The 22,290-nt window shown below is 41.3% G+C and overlaps 1 protein-coding gene across 1 annotated transcript in view; it reads left to right on the forward strand.

Annotated features, from left to right (window-relative positions):
• The first annotated feature begins 10,049 nt into the window (after window positions 1-10,049).
• PTPRG (protein tyrosine phosphatase, receptor type G) overlaps window positions 10,050-22,290 on the forward strand; it is a 386,788-nt gene continuing 374,547 nt past the window's right edge. Inside the window, exons 1-3 of the mRNA XM_027640323.1 lie at window positions 10,050-10,201; window positions 15,593-15,662; window positions 22,039-22,111. Coding sequence (XP_027496124.1) covers window positions 10,050-10,201; window positions 15,593-15,662; window positions 22,039-22,111 — 295 coding nt within the window. The remainder of the gene's footprint in view (window positions 10,202-15,592; window positions 15,663-22,038; window positions 22,112-22,290) is intronic.

Genomic DNA, 22,290 nt, shown 5'->3' on the forward strand with positions numbered 1-22,290 from the left:
CCGCGCAGTTCCCGGGCCGCCCTCCAGGGGCGCTGTGGCGCCGCCGGGAGCCCCCGCGGGGCGCGCGCCCCTCCGCGGGCGCGCAGCGCGGGCCCCGCCCGGCGCGTCCCCGGGACACGCGCGTGTCCGCCGGGCCCGCGGGTCGCCCTGGAGGGGGACGGCCGGGCACCCCCAAGGCTCTGATGGGTTGTTTGCTTTTCCCTGCGCTCCCTTCCTCCTCCCGGCGGTGATGGCGCGGGGGGCCGCGGTGGGGGTGTGTGCGGGGTGAGGCGCCCGGGGCAGGGCGAGCCCCCTCCCCAGGGAGGTGCGTGTCCCCCCCAACCCGCGACTCCTCCTGTCCCTTGCGTGGGCTCCTGAGGCAGACCCGGTTGTTCGCTGCCTCCAGGTGTGCGAGTGTGAAACGAGAGAATTAAATTCTGGAGGCTTTATAGAAACTTCCACTTCTGTTTCCATATTTATTTTTTTTTTGGTTTTCTTTCTGAAATATACTTTTCTCCATCGCCAAATACAGAGCTCCCGTTCTCACATGGTAAAATGATTTGAAGCAAAAAGGAACTAAGTTGAAGAGAGGGTTAATACCTCTGCAGCTTTTGACGAAACATTTATCTTCTTTGTATTGATTTTTTCTCAATTTCAGCGCTCGGAGTGAAGCCTTTCTCTCTGGTTCTGATTTATATTGTACAGTAATTACATCTAGAAGGCAGGCTCCAGGAACGCTGCAGGAAAACAAGCTCTGATGTCGGTTTAATATGACAGTATTGTACGGCTTGCTGATTTAGATCAGCAATGTTTGAACCAGATAATATTTGCATTATGGTTTGAATATGAAGATGGATGCAGGCAGAGTAGGTCTGTGGACGTTTGCAGTGTGTTGGTAAACTCTTGAGCGCCAGAAGCCGTAAAACAGCTGTGTAATACTTGGGAATGTTTCAGGGATGTTCATGGCTAAAAGGCTTGCTTGGAAAGCAAACTATTTTCCAGAAGGGCTTTTATGCATTTAGTTTTTGCACAGAGCTACCATGTTAGACCTCAGTGACTTGCTCGCTCCTGTGTGCCGCCTTCTGAAGAGCAGCAGTACCCGGTGTGTGAGCAGCCAAGGGGTGGTGAGCGAAGCATCGTGATAAGCGGGGACGCTCCAGACTCTGATCCCGTACATCTGAGATGCCCGAGGCAGGAAAGCTGCAGGGAGGATCTCGGTGGACTATAACAGGACGTTGGTGCTGACAACATCCAATGGCAAATCATCGGAATTTGTGTTGGCGGGGAATCCCGGCCAGATATTAACCATTTAGTATCCACCACAAATGTTTCGGTACCTTTTCATAGCCTTTTCTAGAGAGGATTAGAGAACTAAGGTGTTTCTTGTTTTGGTGGTATTTTACAAGCATCTTTTCTTCGGTCTGCTTCATATCTCTCTCTCCCTTTAAATGAAAGAGAGGTCACTATTTATTTTCTCCCCTGCAAATCACTTTACTTTGTGAGGAAACATAAAGGCTATTCTTTTCTTTGTTCAGCAACAATAAATGAACCATGTAGAAAATAAGTCTTTGCAGTATGCCTTTGTTAGGGGGGTTGTATTAGGTTTTCACTGTTTAAGTAGGTATTTTTGTTGCTGTTCCTTAGGTTGCAGTAAGAGAAAGGAGTCATTCTGGCACAAAAAGTATGTGGGTAAGGTTTTCCTCTTTCTGAAGTGTTTAGTGCATTTCTCTGTGGGCTTGTCACTGGTAATTGCATTGCTTAATAAATCAAACTGAGACAAGGTAAGAGAGGTTGTTTCCGTGGGGTCTGTTTGCTCATTAATCTAAATTCACAGTACCAAAAATCAGTAAGACATAAATATTAGTGTTATCAGAATATCCTTACTACCTGATTTCTCTGTGCTTTGCCAGGAGAGGGTAAATATTTTTTTGTAAAGGAAAAGGTACACATTTGTGCAGCTCTTAGCTGTTGCTGTGACAATCTTGTCATCTAAAGAGTGACAATTGCTACCATTTTCTTAGGGTAGATGCATAAACGAAAGTAATTTTCTTGAGTCTAGATTAGCTCTTTGGTAATGAATCAAGTCGTTGCTGACCTGGTAACTGCCTAAATGGGTTTTTGGATTTTGAGTCTATGTAGTTCTGAGTTGAGAGTTAATTTTGCATGTAACTGTCTTCTGCTTGGAGGAAAAATTATACTAGGAGCTTTTCCTTATGAACTAATCAAATACTACTTCAGATATTTTTAAAGGTACAGAGAAGACGAGCTTTGTCTATGAAAGATTTTACAGAGGAAGGTACGTTGTGCACATAGAGAAATACGGAACGTACAGGAGAGGGCCCTCCAAGACTTTATTTAGTCCTGTGGCTTTTATGAAGATGACACTTCTTACATTTTAATTATCCCTTATTTTCAGTGGCGTTATAAAATATGCTTTACGTTACGGGAAGTTGCTAATGGAGTCCTTGCAGATAAAGAATGTCAAGTGAGCCTTCCCAGGCTGTTAGAGCTGAGCTTGCTGTTTGCTTCTGGGGGGGAAACTCCAGGGAGAGCTTTGCTGTCTCTTAGTAGGTTTGTGGTTAGCGGGGCCTGGACCCAGCTTTCAAAAATCTTTAAGTAGTCACAGGAGCTGTCTGTGCTAGCAGGCAGAGAGGCATCTTGAAGTGGGGAGTGAAGAAGAGGCATCACAGAAAGAAGGGATTTCAGTACATCCAAAAAAAGAAAGGAGCACAATTTGAGGGTAACTGGAATTCCCTGAGTCCTGTTGGGGTGTTGGCAATGCCTACAAAGCCTGTATTCGCTTGGAAGAGCAGGGAGGATTTTTTTCCTGTGTGTGTGAGTTAGGATTTCTATTACTGCTCTCTCATCCCCTGTCTCCTCTTCTTTTTGTCTAGGAAATGGGGATAAAAGGGTTTCTGATTCTCTTCAGAAAATGGATGTCTTAGAGCAGAGAGGAACTTCTGTGAGTGAAGCACAGAGATGTTGTGTCCTTCACCCATCCCACCCGCATCTGCACTGAGTATCTTTGTGGAACAAATAGGTCCTGCTTGGTACCATAAAAGTCACTGAAACCACCTATTGATTTCAGTAGGGTGATCGTTTCACTCCCAGTTTCTGAGTCTTTGCAGGGACAAGTGTTGGCTGTACTGTTATCAAGTTCTGCAAATTTAATAGTTGGGGTTTGTTTCCAATTATAGAAAAGACAGCTAACAGTGAGGACTCTATCTATGCTATGATCAATGCTCAAGGACTACAGAGTTTTCTGAAATAAAATGTTATTAAAGTTGACTCTAATTTCAATGTTCAAGTTCCATGGTTAAATTAAAGAAATGACTTCAAACTATTAATCTTAACTGTCCTTGGAAAAAATGCTAAGCATTTGGTTGCTTCTTTTTAGCAGCCAAATGAACATGTGGCATGATGTGCTTTGAAGCCTAAGGGTTTAGTAATAACACTGTATTTTAGCTAATATAACTTTAATCAGAGAAATTATGAAAAAATGAACCTGATTTTCTTTTTGCCCAAGTTCCTGTGCTTCCATTTTTAAAGACCAGAGTTGCTCCTGTGTGCTATGAAATTTTGATGATTTATGTTTATGTGCCCCATTACTTAAAGTTTAATTCTAAACAACAATTATTAAGTATTTTAGGAAGTGGAATCTCATCAGAGAAATTCTCTTAAAAAATATGGAGTCATCTGAGAATGTGGATATGCACCAAATGGGTTAATTTATGGTTTATATATCCATTCTGGTGACTGCTTGCTGCTTTACGTGTCTAAATATCTTTACAAAGTTTTCCTCTCTTTGTGAGGTAAACTCCTGTCATTGTTTCTTCCAAGTGAAAATTGTGGATCTGCATCTTCTTGCACCAGGTTGGCAAGAATGTGACATCACCGATTGTCAGATAGTCCCTGGTGGAATTGGGCTGGATCAGTTTTGTGGAGACATGCAGGGGCTGGAAGGAAGGCAGAGAAGGAAGATGTACATTAATGCACCCTTTCACATTAAACAGCAGCACCTGGGGTGTGGCCAGTTGGAGGTGCCCAACTAGAGAGTAACTTTCGATGAAAACAACTAGTTTTCACAACTGTGTGTCAATAAACCTTTAGAGGAAAAAAATCAAAGAAAAGGCATCCTTGAGTGCTGTTAATTTTCCCATTACTCAATAGCTTGTGCTAGTGCTTGCCCTGGGGCAACTCAAGTTGGCTTCTTTCTTTTAATACTGCTCTCAGGTCGTACAGCTCTCCAGTGGGATCCCACCCCAGTTCAGTGAGGACAGGTGTACTCTCAGATGAATCTGGGCTACATTGGTCCTGTCCCCAAATGCTTGCCTTTCAGTGTACAGTCATCTTCTCGAGGCACAGCTGCCAGGACACAGCAGATTCCTGCTTTATGCCTTGAGCTGTCACATATTTGTGGCCTAAGCAGAATCTCTTCCCACCCTGCAAGTGAACAGATGAATGAGGGCGCAGATTGCAAGCACAGCAGTGATGATACTGAGATAATCCATGGATATTGCTGTTGTTGTTTCATTTTTCCTTTTCCCTGATTACTGCTGGGAAGCTGGGGGAAAACAGTGGTGGGAATAAACTCCCCACCTGTCTGGAGGAGGAGGGAAGACATAGGGCAGTAAGGAAGCTAAGAAATTTATGTAATCACTGTAAGACGTGTTTTTACGACGCTGAATAGCTCACCTTACAACAATTTGAATTAGTCTTCAAGTGAACTATTGTTAAAGTAAAATCAGTTGGTGCACGGCCTTTTTTTTTTTTTTTAATGTGGTTTTATTTTGCATTTCTAAGTTTGCTTGGGAGTTGAAGTACTGGTGTTCTTAATTATCAAGTCATTTGAATAATGATGAACCATTTTCTAGAACTTAAAACTTGACCGCGTCACGCACCTGCCAGCAGTACTGACACATAAAATCTTAAGTGATGTGGGTGTTGCAGTTGTTCCATGCATAAATGCTACGGTGATGCTTGATACACGTTTATCCTGTCCAGTGCCTGCTTTGAGGGACTTTGCATTCATAGCATGGAGACCTTTCTAAAGAAAATCTAGGTGTTTTGAGATTTGGATGCTTAGCTCAGGAAAGCTGCTTTGAAAAATCCTTTTCTCTGCTCGCAGCAATGTAATGAATGAGACCTTGAGCCCTGAAGAGCTGCATTGGTATTTAGGAGCAAAATGTGGGATGTTATTTGGTCTTGTGGCAGCCGTTTTGTTCTCTTTTTTTTTTTTTTTTTTTTTTTCCCCGAAATAAAGTGTGCCTGTCTCCCTGACAGAGTGCTGTTCAAGTTCTTCTGTTTGGAGTCAGTTTATTCTGCTGACAGGAAAGGAAAGCTGTCTGATAACTCCTCGCAGGCAAAGTGGAGAGTTGTTCAGTTTTCCCACACCTCACTCTTTCCATTTTCTATCCTTGTAGGAGGCTTCTAAGAGACATAAGAAATGCTATAATATTTGCTTTAACCACAGCAGTGCCTTGCCCTTTTCTTGCTCCTGTAAAAGTATCTACAGTTTGGATTACTGCTTTTTAACAATCTGAATTCTTAGACCTGGAGGTCCCTGGAGTTTGTCAGACTGGTTGATTGCCAGTGTTAGTTGTCCCAGAGTGGAAAAGGAACTTCACTGTAAGAAGAGGTGAACACAGAATAAGTAGGAAATGGTGGTAGGTTCAGTTGTGCCAATGCACCGGAAAATCATTTTTTTTACTGTAGAGGTGAGTAGAAACAGTTCTGTCCTGACCCTTGCTGATGGTCCTCAACAGTTACTTTCTTTGGACCTTGTTACATTTCTTTAATACAAGAATGTCTGTGAAGTAGCCCCGGCACCACTGAGGACCAGTCCCTGCCTTCGTGTCAGTTTGGTGTGCTTAGAAATGGTCTCCTGTCAAATCTTTTTTCCTGGGTTGTTTTTTTTTTTTCTTCTTCTGGATTTTAGAAGAATTTGTTTTATATCTCAGGAGGAAGTAGTGATACCCATCTCAAAATAAGTAATTGTTATCTAAGAGTTTTTTAGGGGAAGTTTAGGGATTTTTATGGCGGTTGCATGTTTATATAAACCTCAGCATGAAACTTCTGTCTGTCCATCCTTCCCTACCCTCCCACCCCCTGGAAATGCCAAGCTAAGACAATAAAGATATCTAGTAGCTTTCAAACAATTAGGTACAGATCTACATTGCTATCACAAGTGAATTTAGGGATTAAATTTTGAATAGACTTTCATTGACATTTAGATTCCTAAGGTGCTTTTAGACTTCTGGAGATTATAGTATAGATTTACCGCAGTCAAAGTAGAAATGAGGGGTTGTGCAGCATGACTGTCTCTTAAACTTCTCATCCATTCAGATGCCATTCAGACAGAGAGAGCCAGTTGAGTGTCTCTTCTTGTTGGCCTCCATGCTACTTGGAGCTAGTTGAATTATTATTCTTAAAGTGCAGTAGCTTGTGTATTTTGTATTTAAATCCATCCTTAAAATACAACTGAAATTTGCCTGTTGACAGCAGTTGCATCATGTTTTAATTGGTGAGAATTGCTAATGGAGTGTTCAGGTTCTAAAATGAGTTGTTTATTTTTCCTTCTTTGCCCAAGGGTTTTGCATCAGATTATATGGCTTCTGTATAACTGTTTGTGTTCCAAAGTGACACCTTTGTGCAGTTTTAGCTATTTAAGTAAGTGTTAAAAGTTTGTGCTCAGCGACAGCAGTTTCCAAAGCTGTGACTTTTTAAATTGTTTCTTACTACATTGTTTATGCATTGCAAAGCACTTCCCTTCTGTTTACTGTGAATTAATTCATTGTTATATTTGTGAACTGGGGGTGCAAACTGGGCAAATTCTATGATGTCTTCTCTTGGTGTAATGGCACGTTGTTGTGGCATGACTGAGGCTGCTGTTGCTGTGGCAGCTCTCAGCAGGTGAGGATTTGCACCATAAACCTCATCATGACATTATTCTGAAATACAACTGTGTGTGTTCTTTTCAGCAGTTCCATAAGGGTGGCTTTGTGTCAAAGATGCACAGTTTTACTACTGTCTTTATGCTTCTTGGAGAGTTTTTCTTTTACTGGATGGCGAAATGCAAAACCATTTCTTAGTATGATTCTGCCTGTGGTGAAGTGATGTCCATCCATTAAAATTCTGGCTTTCTGGAGGTGTTTACCATAATAATCAGTCCTTGGAATTGTTCTGTTGCATTGTACCTAGTTTTTTGAGCAAACTTGTGGCTGTTGCAAAGGTGTTTGTGAGTTTTCCTGTCAACAGCTGTCAATTTAAGTGATACCCAACTTCTTTCCTTGGATAAAGTAGTTACCAAAATAAATAGGCCACCGAGAAAAGTGGTTGTTCAAATTACTGAAGATCAAATTCCAAATATGCAACCACTTTAACAACTGTCTCTTATCTGTTTCACTTTTCTCTACCAGTTTTAAGAGCCCTCTGGTATTTTATTACCATGAGAGTCCATTACAGTAAAACCATGTCACAATGTCCTGATTAACTCAGTGACCTGAACCCCACAAGCCCTTTGCCACCAGATTTTCTCCAGTCCTTGAATAATTTTTGTAGCAATCTGGGGTTTTTTTTGCATTTTTTCTTTTTTTTTTTTTTTCCCCCTTCCCAGAAAGGTGCACATCAGAACTGAACACTGGTCTTATTCACATTATGTATGTGCAATGCTATTGCCCTTTCTGTTTGTCCAAGGATTTTCAGTGGCCTATTTTTCTGCCACAGCAAGGAAGCTCATGTTGATTGTTTGCCTAGTATGACTTCTAGATCATTATTGGAGTCAGTGCTGAACAAAATACTCTGCTATTCAGTGGATGTGGCCTAAAATAAACTCTTTGAATGTATCTTCTTTCCTTTTTTTTTTTTTTTAATGTGACTTGAATGCTGCTATAATGGCAATTTTAGGAATAGAAAAAAAGGCTTAAGTCATCTGCAGTGTTGGTGTCTCAGATGCATCATTTCTCATGGTTTTCTTTGTTTCCTTTTTTAGCCCAACATTTTTTAAGGCAGTAGCAGTCAGTAACTGTTGTGGAGTTATCTAAAGTGCGTGATTTTAGGGTTTGACTTCAGTTAAGCATTATACACTGAAAGCTTCACACAGCTCCAGAACCTGCCTGTGACCTGGCCTCAGCTGTTGCCCTTGTGGTAACACTGGTGTGACTGACAGATGAGGTTCATCACAACCTTGGAGTGGGGATTACACTTCGGATGAGACCCCTCAGAGGCAGTAGATTTCTTGGAACGTGGTGGAGTTTTTTTTTTGTTTGTTTGTTTTTTCCACCATCCATACCCTCATCCCCTTACTGTTACTCATGCTGCTGGCTTTGGTAGACAGTGTTTCTTTTCTGCTGCTGGATATTGAGCTGGTTGCAAGATCTGCTCTGTTACTGTGGTCCTTCTTCCATTAGGGTGGCCTCCCTTGGGTACTGCTAGCTTTTCACTTTGATCGTACCTGTTTTGGCAAATTAGTATCATGCATCAATTGAGGAAAAACCAGTCCCTTCTGCCCCAGCTAGTATTGTCCTGTCTGGGAAGAGGCTGGTGTCTGTGAAGGTGGTGAGAAAATGGAGAGATCTGTATGTCTAGAGGAGAGAGGGAGTCCAGTCTTTCAAGTATAAAAGCCTTCACAAAAAACACAGAGAAGATCTGATCCATACCTATCAGGTAGTATTGCCTCAAGTTCTGGCACGCTGGAAGGATCATAAATCGTGTTTGATCGATGTGGATACTTCTGGTGTGCTTCAGGACAGAGTGCCGTGTGAGCCAGGCAGGCCCTGGCAGTGTGTGCTGTCTGGAGAGCAGAGAGGAGTGACCAGGCAGTCTGCCAGCAAGCTTTTAATTAGCCTTGAACATGATGGACTGGATGGCCATCACCAAAAGTGCCTTCCAGCACTGTTCTGTGCTGCACTTACTCTTCCTGTGCACACCAAGCCCCTGTTTGCCCCTGCTCTGTGTCTGTGCTGGCTCTGGAGGCTGGAGGAGTAAAGTGGATCTGGAGCTGCTGCAGCCTGTGAGGTTTGTGGTCCAGGAGCCTCCTCTGTGCAGGCACGGGCAGCGTGTGGTGCCTGATGTTGTTACTTGCCCAAGCGTGAAGCTGCAAGTAATGGTGATACGAATGTATTTCAATTTGTAACCTGGTCTTCTGTATCAAGATTGGACTACTTCTATTCTGTTGCACATGTGCATCACTTGGGGAAACATGCTGATAGTACTTAACATTTAATTGCTTCTCTTGATTTTATTTGTAAATTAGAATCTAGAGGATCTGTAAGAAAAAAAAAACAGTGGAGCTTAATTGGACAACATTTTAGAGTAGCTAAAGAAAAAAAGACGTGTAGCTCTCCAGCTTTTGGAGCTGAGACAAATGCAAACTTAGTTATTGATCCATACATATAATATCATATTTTAACTACAGTCTAAAGTGGAGGTCATCTCTATACTAGATTGCTTAAAAATCTGTCTATCTTATCACATCTTGTACTCATTTATAGTTGTTTCCATTTCTAGCTTTGTTGGAGAGACAGCTAGTGTTTCAACCTAAATTAAAATCAATAAGAAGCAATTTTGTTTGTTTTTTAACTACTAGAGCAGACTTTTTTTTTTTAGTAAGTCTCTGTATGTTCAACTAAATCACTTTGTTCTTCCCATCAAGATAATTGCCAGATCTCATTAATTTCTAATTTTTGCATATGTAGGAATTGGTTTATTTTCCAGTGTACCTAAAAAAATGTCAAATATGATTTAAAAATAAATGCTTCCTTTAAGTCATCACTGAACAATAAATGCAGTAAAGAATACTTTACAGTTAAAAGTAGTTAAAAAATATCTTGGAGGCTGTGGCAAATGCTGAGACCCAGGAGTCCTGTACTGGCAGAGTAGCACAGGCTTCCCCTGGCACATCCAGGCAATGTTCTGCAGGGAGGACTTCCAGTGGAAAAAGCAGAGTCTGGGTCCCTGTGCCTTCAGTTTTTATCTTGGATGTTTCTGCATTGCACCAATTGGTGTAAGAAGCTGTTGTCGTGTTGTTAGCTGGCTTTTACCCCATGGCCAGCAGATTGCCAGCAAGAACGATGGACCTGCGTCAAATCCAATGTGGAATTCAGACTGCAGCAATGTTGGTGCTTCCTAGTAAGGCAATGGTGAACCATAACATAATATCAGAGGAAATATCTGAAGGTAGTGCTGTGATGAAGTGTCCAAAAGAGGATGTGTTGGTGCTCTGGTGAGTTGATCACAGGGTGCAGGAAATCATCCTCAGCAGTTTACAGGACAGGCTTCCCAAATGGACAGTGATGGACACAGTACTGTGAGGTGGTTGCCCTCTGTGTTTATGAAGGTTCAGTTCTCAGAGGCAAGGCTTCCTGTCTCTGGTGAGGGTATCTGGTTGGAAGAAATAATTTGTGGCTTCAGAAACAGCATTTCCAGAAAGGATTAACCAGATGCTGTGGTGTGTGGAAGCATTTAGTGAGGTGTTTGCTCAACCTCTTCTGGAGTTCAGCATCTGGCAATGTTGGGCCAGTGTCTCTATGAGCATTTCTGTTCTTCTGCATCTTGTTTTAAATTCTGCCGGGTGAAACTTGAGCCTGTATTTTTACCAGGTGGTTCTTTGGGTTGCTGTCATCTTGCTCAGTACTTCTCATAATTTTAGCAATGTTTAAGAATTCCTGGAATTCTTAATTTTGAATAAAAGAACCTTTTGGAAGGTCTGAATCTCATTTCCTGTTTAACTTTCCTTTGAAGTGCCTGAGTGGTATGAGCTATGCGTTACTTTAATTTCTCAAGTTTAGTTTTCTCTCACCTTTTCTTTTGCTTCTAATTGCTTTGGTTCAGTTATGTTTATGAATTAAGGAAGAGGGCAAACCAAGGGCAAAAAGAGGTGGATCTAGCTACCCAGAGAAAGCAAGAGACTGTTTACTTAAGTAAACTGCTAAAGTAGTGTTTTGTAGGAACAAAACATAATTAGTAAGTAGATGATGTGATGAAGAGCATAATTCCTTCACCCTTGAAGGCAATGTAAGAGTTATGTGTAAATTTCTTGAATGTGATATCAAAACAGAAAACCATTTCTTTTCAGTGAATGACTTAAAACCACACAGGATTTCATGTTTATGTGCCAAGAAGCCAGCTGTGTTTAAAAATATATGAGCAAACCTGCTATACAGTGATCCAGGATTGTAAGGTAAAGGTGACTTTCCCACACAGTAGTGACACCTGTCATAAGTGAATCTCAATATATAGTTCAATGCAAGGAGTGATACATCACAGCATAAACAGATTCTCTGTCAAGAACTAATTAATACTTCATGTCAAACACTATCTGCACGTATTGTATTCTCTGTTTAATGTTATTAAGCAGTGTGACCTTTTCTCTTTCAGCAATTAGCTTTCAAGGTGAAAACCAACTTAGGAAGTAAATTAACTTTTTTCTTTGGACCAGAGGAGTCTTACAGTTTCACAGTGTTCTTGATTACACCTTCACACTTTACAGTTTTGATTGCTATCTTGATCAATGACTCTTCATTTCTGTAGTTTGAGATTGCATTCCCCTATTCGCTCCTCTATTTGAGAGACATCATCAGGCATTTTGGGTGCAGGCAGTGTCTGCAGAGACAGATGAGGGTTGTAAGATGCACACTGTCAAAGAGTAACAACTCGAGCTTGTCTCATTTGCACTCTATTAGTAACAAGTTCACTTGCTAAAAAGCTGAAGATCAGAATGGAATTATTAATGTGCCTGACAGTTGTGCTTTCAGTTGAACAGAGGCTATGAGCACCCACTGTAATAAAGCAGTGCTCTCTTTCTTTGCAAAAGCACGTGTTTCTAAACTGCATACACTGAGTGAGACACAGGCCTCACAGTTTGATGTGCAAACTTTCAGTTGCATTCATTGGAAATGATGTTGAAGTGTGTGGACCTTGCTAAGAGCATTCTTTCTTGGTTAGCTGGAGATGAAATACATGGTTTTGGTGAACACCAGTTCTGTTACCACTGGCTGTCTGGACCATGCAGCTGTGTGAAATAAAGGATCAAAGCCAGTGGTAGTGTCCTGTCTGCCCTGGAAAGCTGATAAACTGTCTCGTGCTTCCCATGATGCCTTTTGGTGGATTCTGCTGTGATTGATACAAGCAGCATCTACAAAATTGGACCTTTCTGCCTGCCCTTGCTGTCCTCACTCACGTGCTATGTGAGAAGCCTGCTTACTTGTTTGTGTTTTATTATGTGATTCTGCTGTCCTGCCTTCCAGGATGACACTGCAGTGGTGCCAAGATGGTTGTGAAGGAACTAATGCTGTGGGTTTGGATATATAACAAAAAAAAAAAAAGCTCCAGAGATCTTTCAGCTGGATATAAGGATAACACAGTGTTAGTGTCCTTAATATTTGCAGCCTCTCTCAAAAAGATCTTAGTTTGAAGGACTGTCTGTTATTCAGAACTGTCAATGCTTTTACAGAGCTGCTTTGTCATTCCTTTGTTCTTTCATCTTGACTCTGTTCCACTGATGACTTGTTCCAGTGGTCACTGGCCTTTGTGTTAATTCTGGTGGTCTTTGCCATGTAGGTTCCTGAGTTGTTCTCCCTGCTGCAAACCCAAAATCTAGCAAGAGGTGCAGTGCTGCCTCCCTGAGCACTGTGTTGTGTTTGCTGTAGGTGTTTGCCCTTCATCCGCAGGAACGCTCCTGTTTGGACTGGGGGCTCCTTTCTTTGCCCCATCCCTCTGCAGTGTGGCCGTACCCTTACCCTTGCACAGTGTTTGCTGTCCAGGCCTTAGATGAGCTGCAAGGAGGAGTCCCCAGTGCCTAAATGCATAGCTGAGGGTGTAATGTCATTCTTCCCCTTGGGGCTGAGTGGCTGGAGCAGTTTTCCAGACACTGAGACCTGATTTCTCAGATATTTTCTATCTCACTGGTGAGGAGGATGCTCTGATGCTCTTGGATCAGTCTGCAACACTGTCAAGTCTGTTGAGTACTCCTAAGGTGCTATTTTGCTTTCAAGTTGCTATGTATTGCTATATATATATTTATGTATGAATACAATTGCTTTTAAATCCTAGCATAACAATAATTAAGCCTAGGAATTATATACCTGAATAGGTTTCTTCCATTAGTAAAGCAGTTAGTAGGTGGGTTAGAACAAATATTCAGCAGATGTTGTAGTGGTAGAGTAGAACTGACTTCTCACTGGGGATTCATAATATGTGTCTGAATCTATGATTATGGACACCACTGTGAAATGAAATTTGGTGGTTTTTTTTTCCCCAAGAATAGTCTTGTCCAAGCAATGAATGAGGCTATTTTATATGGCAGGAAACTTCTTTGGTAGGTGATACTGAAGGCAGATGGCCTTGTGATGCCTTTGGCTGAAATGTGCTTTACTATTGCTTTTCTGTTGACTTTGAAGCCAGAATTGTAAGTGTTCATATAAAAACTGATAACGCTGGTTACTTTTGCACCGAAGTTGGAGTGGTGTGGGGAAAGGCTACAGCACATAGTAGCAGGTAGTTGGTTATACTATTGGTACTATTGGTTTTGGTCTTGGAAAAAAAAAGTTCCTGTTCAGTTCAGTGGAGATTTCCACCTTGGGTGTGATGGTGCAACATCAGATGAAATCTGACTAGTGAGTGATTTATTGCAGTGTTGATAGGAAAAAAACTTCTCTACCGCAGGCTACCATGATAGAGGACAACGATATTTCATTGCAGTTCCTTCCCTGAAAAGCTGCAGTGGCATTGATGCTTTATAGTTTACATGTTGCTTCATCAGTTTGGGCAGTTCCTGTCATGGAGGGGAATTGTGGGGAGATTGCTTGTTTTCAAACACTAATGCCTATGGACACATTTTTTTCAATGAGGAAAAGCAGTGAAGAAACAAGCTATTTGTACAATCATGTTCACAGCCAGATTTCTCCCTTTTCCTGTCTAGGCTCCATTTTAGCAGCTGTATATTTTCTTTAGAAAAAGCAATAGAAACAATGACAACAGAGTCTGTGTAAAATACACATTGGTGTTATAAAAATCAGTTTATTTTTAGCATGTATTCTAATGTAAAAGTTCAGTTATATTTTTCTTTGCCTCTTCTTCCCCAGTTTAGCTGTTTTCCATGCCATCCCAGGAGTGTTTCTGAGGCCCAGAATTTTCACTGTGGAACATGCGAGAATTCTGCAAGGGACAATTATAAGGAAATAGGATAGTATAATATACTAGATCATAGGTGATTTGCCCAAGCATAAAACAGTTCAAAGAAACTAATGATAATTTTGAGGGGAAAAAACCACAAACCCTGCTATGATTCTGGGGGACTGTGTACTGTAGGATCTTAAACATGATAGTTTTTAGTGTCCTGGTTTGAACCTTACTTTGAAGACATACAGGCCTTGATGGGGTGTGTTGCCCCTGAAGACCTTGGTGTCTCCTGATGTTCCAGTGTCCCTGAGAAGGGCACCAATGGACTGGGCTGCAACTATTTTTGGAAATGACAAAGCTGAACAAACATGCTGAAAATACCTTCTTAAGTTGACTTGTGTGTAACCAGCACTTCTCAGATGACAGTCTGCATTTCCATCAGTTCCAGAGTGTTGAACCAGGTTGAATTGCTCTAGCTTTTGTTACTGGAGTTGGTTCTGACAGCTACAGAAAAGCTGAATCTGATACCGTGTCCTCCTTGCAGTGAGGGGCAGTGTGAGCACGTTGCACCTGTGACTGGCAAACTGAACTCCTCAGTTCTCCTTAGACCAAAGTCACTCCTGAATTAGAAGCATTTAAATTTAATTAGACTTCAACCAGACCATGTTCATGACAATATACCCATAAAACACAGTCTGTCCTGGCTCTTTATGTTCCTGTATCTTCTGTAATGGCTAAAAAGTGACAGTGAAAGGAGACACTGAGGAAGGCATCCAGTTGTTTCCTTGCATTAGGTGACATGGATTGTTTTGGCCAGAGAAACCTCATGAAATTCCTCATTGCCTTCTTCCAGCTCAGTGAGTGTGGCTTAAGTGTTCTGGTCCGGTTAATGTGGGAGCTGAAGATGTGTGTTTGGATGAGAAGCTCTGGGGAAGTGGCTGTGCTTTCTCCCTCCTAGACTCTGCCTCCTCAGGCTGCTGGTAAAGTGTTTGGTGGTGCCTTCAAGCCTTGCTGCACAGGGCTGAGCAGTTGCATGCCCAGGTACATGCAGTCCTGGCTGACTGAACCAGCTTGCTGAAGCCAGGATGGCTTCTCACTGTTGTGGCAAAGGAGGAGGTCAACTTCTTTGCTGCATTTTGTTGGGCTCAGCTGAATTTAGGTATCAAATGGCAAGACTTCCTCCTGCTTCAATCTAAGTGAAGACAGAGTGGGAGAGCAGGGAGGGTATGGAAAGCTCTTCACATCTTGAGAGACAGAATCACCTTTCTGGTGGGGAATTCAGGATCTTGGTTCCTTGCCATGCCACCAGTGAAGTTAGACTGCCAGAAAGCCTTCTTGGCCTGGGAGTTGTACAGGTATCAGCCCAGATGATTTCTGTCCTTGGGAAGGAAGACAAGGAGAATTTTGTGCTGCCCAGCAATAGATTGAACTGAGTGGATCCCAGATGCATGTGAGGACTCTGTGGTATCTTTTTGTGGTATCTTTATCATGGTAGCAGGACATTCTTAGGGGTCCCTATGTCTGACAGTGCCGAGGATGAGTACCTTGGCAATGAGGAAGAAAAGGTGTGTATTCTCCAGGGAAACTTTTTTTCTCTTTAATGGCTTGAATTCATTTTGGATGCACTTGTCTGTCAGATCTCACTACACTTCAGAAAAAAGGAGCCTTTCCTCAGTGTTATCTGAGTTTCTCTGACCTAAAGGATGTTACAGCTACACCTTCACCCTTTGAGCTCCTGCAAGGCTGACTACAGGATAAATCTAGTTTACTCTGGAGCTTCATAATCACGAAGTCAGCATTGATACTGACCTGGTGGAATTTTTCAAAGAGGACAAATAGCAGTAATCTTTCCATTTCTCTTTAATTTGATAGTCTCTCCTCCTGGGAGAGGGTAGTAGCTGGTAAACTGATGTGCAGTGGCTGAGACATCAAAAATGATACAGCTACTAATTACTGATTGCTTGCTGAAAAAGCCGATCTTTTTGGTGTGTAAAATAAATAGTCTGTGTGTGATAGTATTGGTGTGCTGTTGATCATGCAACAACTGTCTTTGCAAGCCTGAGTTTTCATTTTAAAAGGCATTATTGTTAAATATTTGGGCATTCATACTCCCCCCAGGTTGATCAACTGTTTGAAATGCATTATCTCACAGTGCTGTCACAATTAAAGAATGGCAGGCTCAGGTGAAAGGGTTTGGCTGTTTCATAGATTGGAGAGATATGCTCAGTGAAAATGAAGATCCTCGCAAGGTTAAATTATCTATTAAAAGCTCCTCCAATTACAATGTTGGAGAGAAGGATTTTTTTTTTTTCATGTGGATAAGAGTTAGCAGAGGACAAATGACATAATTGGGGGGGAAACAGAGACTTCATACGTGCTTGCTTCTAAAAGAGTGAAAGGGAGAAGACAATGCTAGGGAACTGCCTTCAGACATCTTAGTCCTTTCTGGTTGCTTTTATCTCAAGCAGACTTTGCAGGCTAGGAAAGAAAGAAAAGAGAGTTAGTATTTGTGTAAAAGCTTCCCATGACTTCTCCCAGGTGTGCTGTATTGGGGCTTGATGCTATCTGGCCTTTTTACAAGAAAGTAGAAAGAAGCAACTCTCATTTTGGGGTATATTAAATAATATGCTCTCATATAGCACGGGAGAACATATCAGCTGGTGAGCTGAATTGACATATTCCTTTGTGCACAAGTTATAGCAACTTAAATGAAAATTACATTCATAGCAGGAGAATGCACTCTGTTTAAATTAGATAAGGAGATTATGACAGAAAAAGATCATTGAGTAAAGGGGTTTTTAAGCTAGCCACTGAAATAAATGCATGACTTCAAACTTTGTCTTGCCGGAATTTATTAATATAACAAAATGAGGCTTTTGGAATACAGTGAAGGCCTCTTCCTTTGAAGGTTACAGTGTAATTTGTGTAATTGCGTTTGTATAATTTGACTTCAGGATCTGTCCTTGTAATTTGGTAAACTGCAGATCTTGCTCCAATCTGCCGCATTTTTCTTGTGCCTCATATTGACGCATCTAATTGCCTCATAAGTATATACTCAGTTTAAAGCCATTGCACTGCCCTCTGGACCTTGAAAAATTCATCTTCTGGGCTGTAATGATAATCTGTCTGGATCTTATCTGTGAAGCAGCTGGCCACCTTTGCTTGCTTCCTTACTGAGCACACACAGCTGATTGCCATTCTGAATAACCTGCACCACACAGCTGAAGAAAACTTACAGTGTGATGCCTTAATTTCTCCCAGCTGCAGAATGCCCTCTATTGGCAGGGAAGCCAGAACACAGACTCACAGGTATCCTCTTGGAGCTGGCTGATCCTGGCTGAGAAATCCCCCGTCACCATGTGTGTGTGTGGCACAGTTTCAGCTGGTCCTGTACTTGGTGTGTTTCCTGCTGGAATGGATGGAAGAGTAGCTTTGGGCAAGGCAGTGAGCGGTGTTGGTAGGATGTGTGTGTAATTGTGGATGTATTATTATAATGGCACTCTTGTTAAATGAGCTTTCAGCTCTTGGGTTTTCTCAATACAAAGCGGGTGGTGAAACGTTTAGACAGACTTTGAAAAAAGTTCCCATTTTAGTGCTACTTTGTTGCTGAATTACTTTGAAATCAACAAAAATTGTAGGCAAACGATTCATATTATAAGATGCTAACATTGTTTGTTGGGTTTGTTCACCTGGAGAATCTGAGATGAGTTTGCTCTTGGCTGATGAAGCAGGAAGAAATTTTATATCTGGGATAAAAGCTCAAAATACTGCAGAGGGAGATAAAAACAAATTGGATAAGAGCTGCCTCTGGGAGGGTCGAGGGCAGAGAGTCATGTTGAGGAGTCAAGTCACTGAACTCTGGGTGTAGACAAAGCTGATTTAAAGATGGGTTTTTGTTATGTTACAGTAATTTCTCCATTGGCTTTACACAGCAGGGTCTGAAGAAATGGCTGTTGTCAAAACCAGTGGAAAATTTAACATCTCTTGAAATTACACAGTTTTTTTGCAATTATTTAGGGAAGATACCTCTTCACATATGTATTGATTCTTCAATGAATGGTATGAGACTTGAAAAGAAATTGTATAATTTACAACTTATTTCTGCGTCCTTGGATTGAAATATGTGTAGAGTTCAGAGCAGAAGACATTGAGTGAAGTTATACAAGCTTAATAAAAATAAACCTACACATGACTTTGCATAAATGGGGGAAAAAATCAAAGGACTAAGGAATTTGCATAGATAACATTTGAATTGTTAATTCATATTGCACTTCATTGCAAGGATGTAATTTTTAATTAAGAATAAAATGTTGTAGATATTTTAAATGGGAAATGATTATAATTGCAGATGGAAATTGAGGTAATGAGAACTGGTTTAATTAATTGTTAACATTTTTCTGTTTTGTTTTTTTCTTTGAGCTTGTGGTCTGTGGACATGACATTTGTTTTGTAGATGTGTGTATTTAAACGTGCAGTGATTAAGGCATGAAATGCTGGCACCAAACAACAGTTTTAGTCTAAGTTGTATCCATTGCTTGAAAGGGTCTGTATGGATGGATGTACTTCTGGGCATCTTTGTTGGACTAATTTTGGTGTTTATAGGATTGGTGTGAAACTGCAGTGTAAAAACTCTATTCCCAAAATGTCCTTTTTAAACCATATTTGTCCTTCACAATGGGTTTCACAGATAATGGAGATACTTCACTGGAGAAATTGAGGTGGTGTTTGTACCAAATGACCTTTGCCTTCAAAGTTCTCCATTGATGAATATGACAGTATTGACCTGAAATTAACTCCCTAAGATTTTGTTGGTCTGTTGTGCTCAGTCTGTGGTTAACTCAGATGGCCCTTCAGGAAGCTGTGGGCAGCTTTTCACATTTTTTCTTGTTAAAACTTTGTCAAGGTCTCTGAAGATCCTTGTGTTGAGGGAAATGCAGCATGAAAACCTACAGAACAACCGTTTCCTGTTCAGATAGCTGTGACACTGAGCTAAAGAAAAATCTCTGTGTAAAATTCTTAGAATGGAGGGTACTTTTGCCATTTAAAAACTTGGTAAACCTTATGTATCAAGCTTAGAGCTGTGCATCCAGAAAGGCTTTTGAAGTGAACAAAATTACTGTTGCCACTTATGTTAAGAACCACATATGAAGTCTCTGTCATCCTTGGTTGCAGAGGGACTTGGAGAAAACTACAATTAGCACTAATTGGCGTTGTGTCTGAATCTTCTGTGTGTTGGTGTGAGAATGGACCCTTGAAATGATTGGCAGGAACTACCTGCCTGCTCTAATTCCCTCAAGAGCTGTTCTGTTGCATTGCAGCACATCACAAATGAAATGAGTGTTTACCAGAAGTGACCAGCTAATGTGACTGAATTATCCATGCAGCACAGATGCTGGAATTCAGTGCAAGTTGTTTACTCAGTGTGCTGGGACTGGTAGCTGTAGTAATGAGGCACTACAATTTTTTTCAGTGGGAAATCTAGAGTTTTGACTCCTGCAGTTCTCATTGCTCCTTGATGCTCCTCAGAATGGGTGGAAAAGAAGGTTTGGCGTTCCGAGGATTTGTGTAACCTTTTCAGTATCTGGGGGATGCTTTTTAATTTTGTATTTTTGTCTTGTCACTTGGAAAGAAGCGTTTCACCTGAAATCTAACTTGTTATCTGCGTTGGTCATGGGAAAAAATTTTGCCAAAGTAGATAAAAACTATATATGCAGAAAGACAAATCAATGCTCGGTTCTGTTGCCCCTGGGTAAATAAAATAGAAACCTAAAGAGTAAACTAATATTCAGTAAAATGATAGAAGAATTTACTTGAATGGCAGTGTAGTGGATTTTTTTTTTCCCCTCTGAAGTATGCAACCAGAGATATGAAGTATGGTAATGTCACTAGGGTAATATACAGCTGATAGCAGTGCATGCATTTGCATTTTTTCCTCTTACCTTGTGTTTCCTTTTTTTCCCCCCTGAAGCACATGTGTTGGGAATTGAAAATGCAGTTTGCCTATTATACACTGGCAGTAATCTTTCAGGTTTTTTAATGTAAAAAATGAGGCCACAAACATGAGCAGCTACTGATGTATGGGGCTATTGATGGAAATTGAATTTGCAAAGGGAAAATGGGATTTGGTTGTAGTCTGAAATGATAATGATGTAGCCCAAATGGATTTGTAATGGTCATTCATTCATTTTTTTTTCTGCAATTTTGTGGTTTGACAAAAAATATTTATACAGGTGACTAGGAAAGTAGCACAGGTTCAGTCTGAGTGGGAGTTACTAGCTAATGACAAATAATAAGTATGCAAAGTCTGAGCTGGAACCTGTTTCCACAGACTTCAATAGGGGAAGGAAAGGATGCTGTGATTTATTTTCCTAAGAGGGGGAAAAAGTGGTCAGGGTAGTGCTTCTTTGAGATTTAAGAAATAATAAAAGCAAAATGAACATTGACTCGAATTCTTAAAAATGTATGGATTTGTAGTATCAACCTAGTCAATACTTTATGTAGCATAACAAATGTACAAGATACTTGGCATGGTGTCTGAATAAAGAAAGATTTGGCCCTGAAGAGTTTCCAGCCTGACTATGATCAAACCGTGGTGCCTTACATTGAGGTGCTGTGTTAGATACTTGTCTTCCTGTGGGACAGTCCCCTGCAGCCTTGAGTCTGAATCTGTAATTTGGGCTGCCAGTGGACAGCAGAATTTTCTTTATGTCCTGGGTGCAGTTTTATGTGCCTTACGATAAGTTCTGTGTTGCTCTGATTTCGGTGGAGCTCTGTCTTCCGTCCTGTGAAAGCAAGAGAAGAATGGCATACCAGTGTTCATATGGTCAGAATAAACTGGTGGTGACAGGAAAGTGATAATTTAATGGCGTGGATGGATTTTTGGCTTTGTTTTCCTCTTGTTTCTATTTTTGCCTTCTTTTTTTGGACCAGTGAACGTCACACTTGTAAACTGCCTTCCATTTTAACCAGAGTATAGTCCTTGTTAAATGTTGTGTAATTTAAGAGTATGAATAGAAGTAATTATGGAGTATAGGAAAAAGTGCTTCTGGTTTTATAAATATATTCCTTATTATACATTTTTGCATTTAAAATCATTACAGCCAGTGGTTCAGATGCAAAGGCCCATGCACACATGCCCAGGTCATGGAAACCGATGATCCATGTGGGTCCCTTCCAACTCAGAGTGATTCTCAGGGATCACTGTGAGCGATTCTGTGAATCTGCTCTCAAGCTGTAGAAGACTAAAAGAGGAAGGTGTGGGGAAAGCCAGCACTGATTTACCTGTAGTTAATATTGCCTCTGTTTTCCTCTTGCCACTGATTAAAGCCTGAGCTTTCTGAACAAGAGCTTGGCTTAATGCTCTTGTGGGGCCTTCCTGGGGGAGAGCGGCAGCGGGGCCGGCTGGTGCCGCAGGAAACCGCCCATTGTGAGCAGGATCCCTCAAGTATTTCCTTCAATGCAACTCCAGCTATTTTGGCTACAGGCCTTACTGCGTTTGTTTCTTTTAATTTTTATTTTTTTTTTGTAAGTGTTCCATGAGTGGTGCCGATGCAGAAAGCCTGTGAGCATCATAAATCTGTTTATTTTAATTGGCTTTGCTCTCCTGTTAAGCTAAAGGCGGAGAGAACCAGGCTGCTCAGGGGGCTGTGGGTGGGGTTTCATGTGTTTAAATATCAGTATTGGGAAACTGCTGATTTGTCTTAGAACCGAGCAAGATCAGCGTGGGCTGGGGTTGATCTGACATCCCATTTGGGTGAACAGTTTGGGGCTGAGGCTGCTCCCCTTTCTGCACAGGGTTCAGCAGCTGCAGACCTCTACAAGCTGGGAGTGCTGCAGCAGTATAAATAGCATTAAGGGACAGCACTTTTCCTTGTCTCCTTCCTTTGTGGAGGATGGCAGCTTCCTCTTCTGGTCCATTGTTTCGGTCCATTTTGCAGATAGAAAAAGCTGGAAATACGAAGATGTGCCTGTCACTCCCCAATAGTCACCTTTGAATCCAGGAAACCTGTGCTGGGTCTGTCCTTTTAATAGTGCTTAAAGAATAAGTGCTGAAAGAATCAAGGAATTTTATTTTGACTATGAAATTGCTAAACATTTCCCCTCTGAATTTTCAAATGTTAAGGTAAAAATAAATTTGCCCATGGCTACTTAAAAAACACTATTGTACCTTTTTAACCTCTTGCCTTGGTTTCA

This window comes from Corapipo altera, unplaced genomic scaffold (assembly GCF_003945725.1).
Source record: "Corapipo altera isolate COAL_440 unplaced genomic scaffold, ASM394572v1 55, whole genome shotgun sequence".
In the NCBI taxonomy this organism is placed as follows: domain Eukaryota; kingdom Metazoa; phylum Chordata; class Aves; order Passeriformes; family Pipridae; genus Corapipo; species Corapipo altera.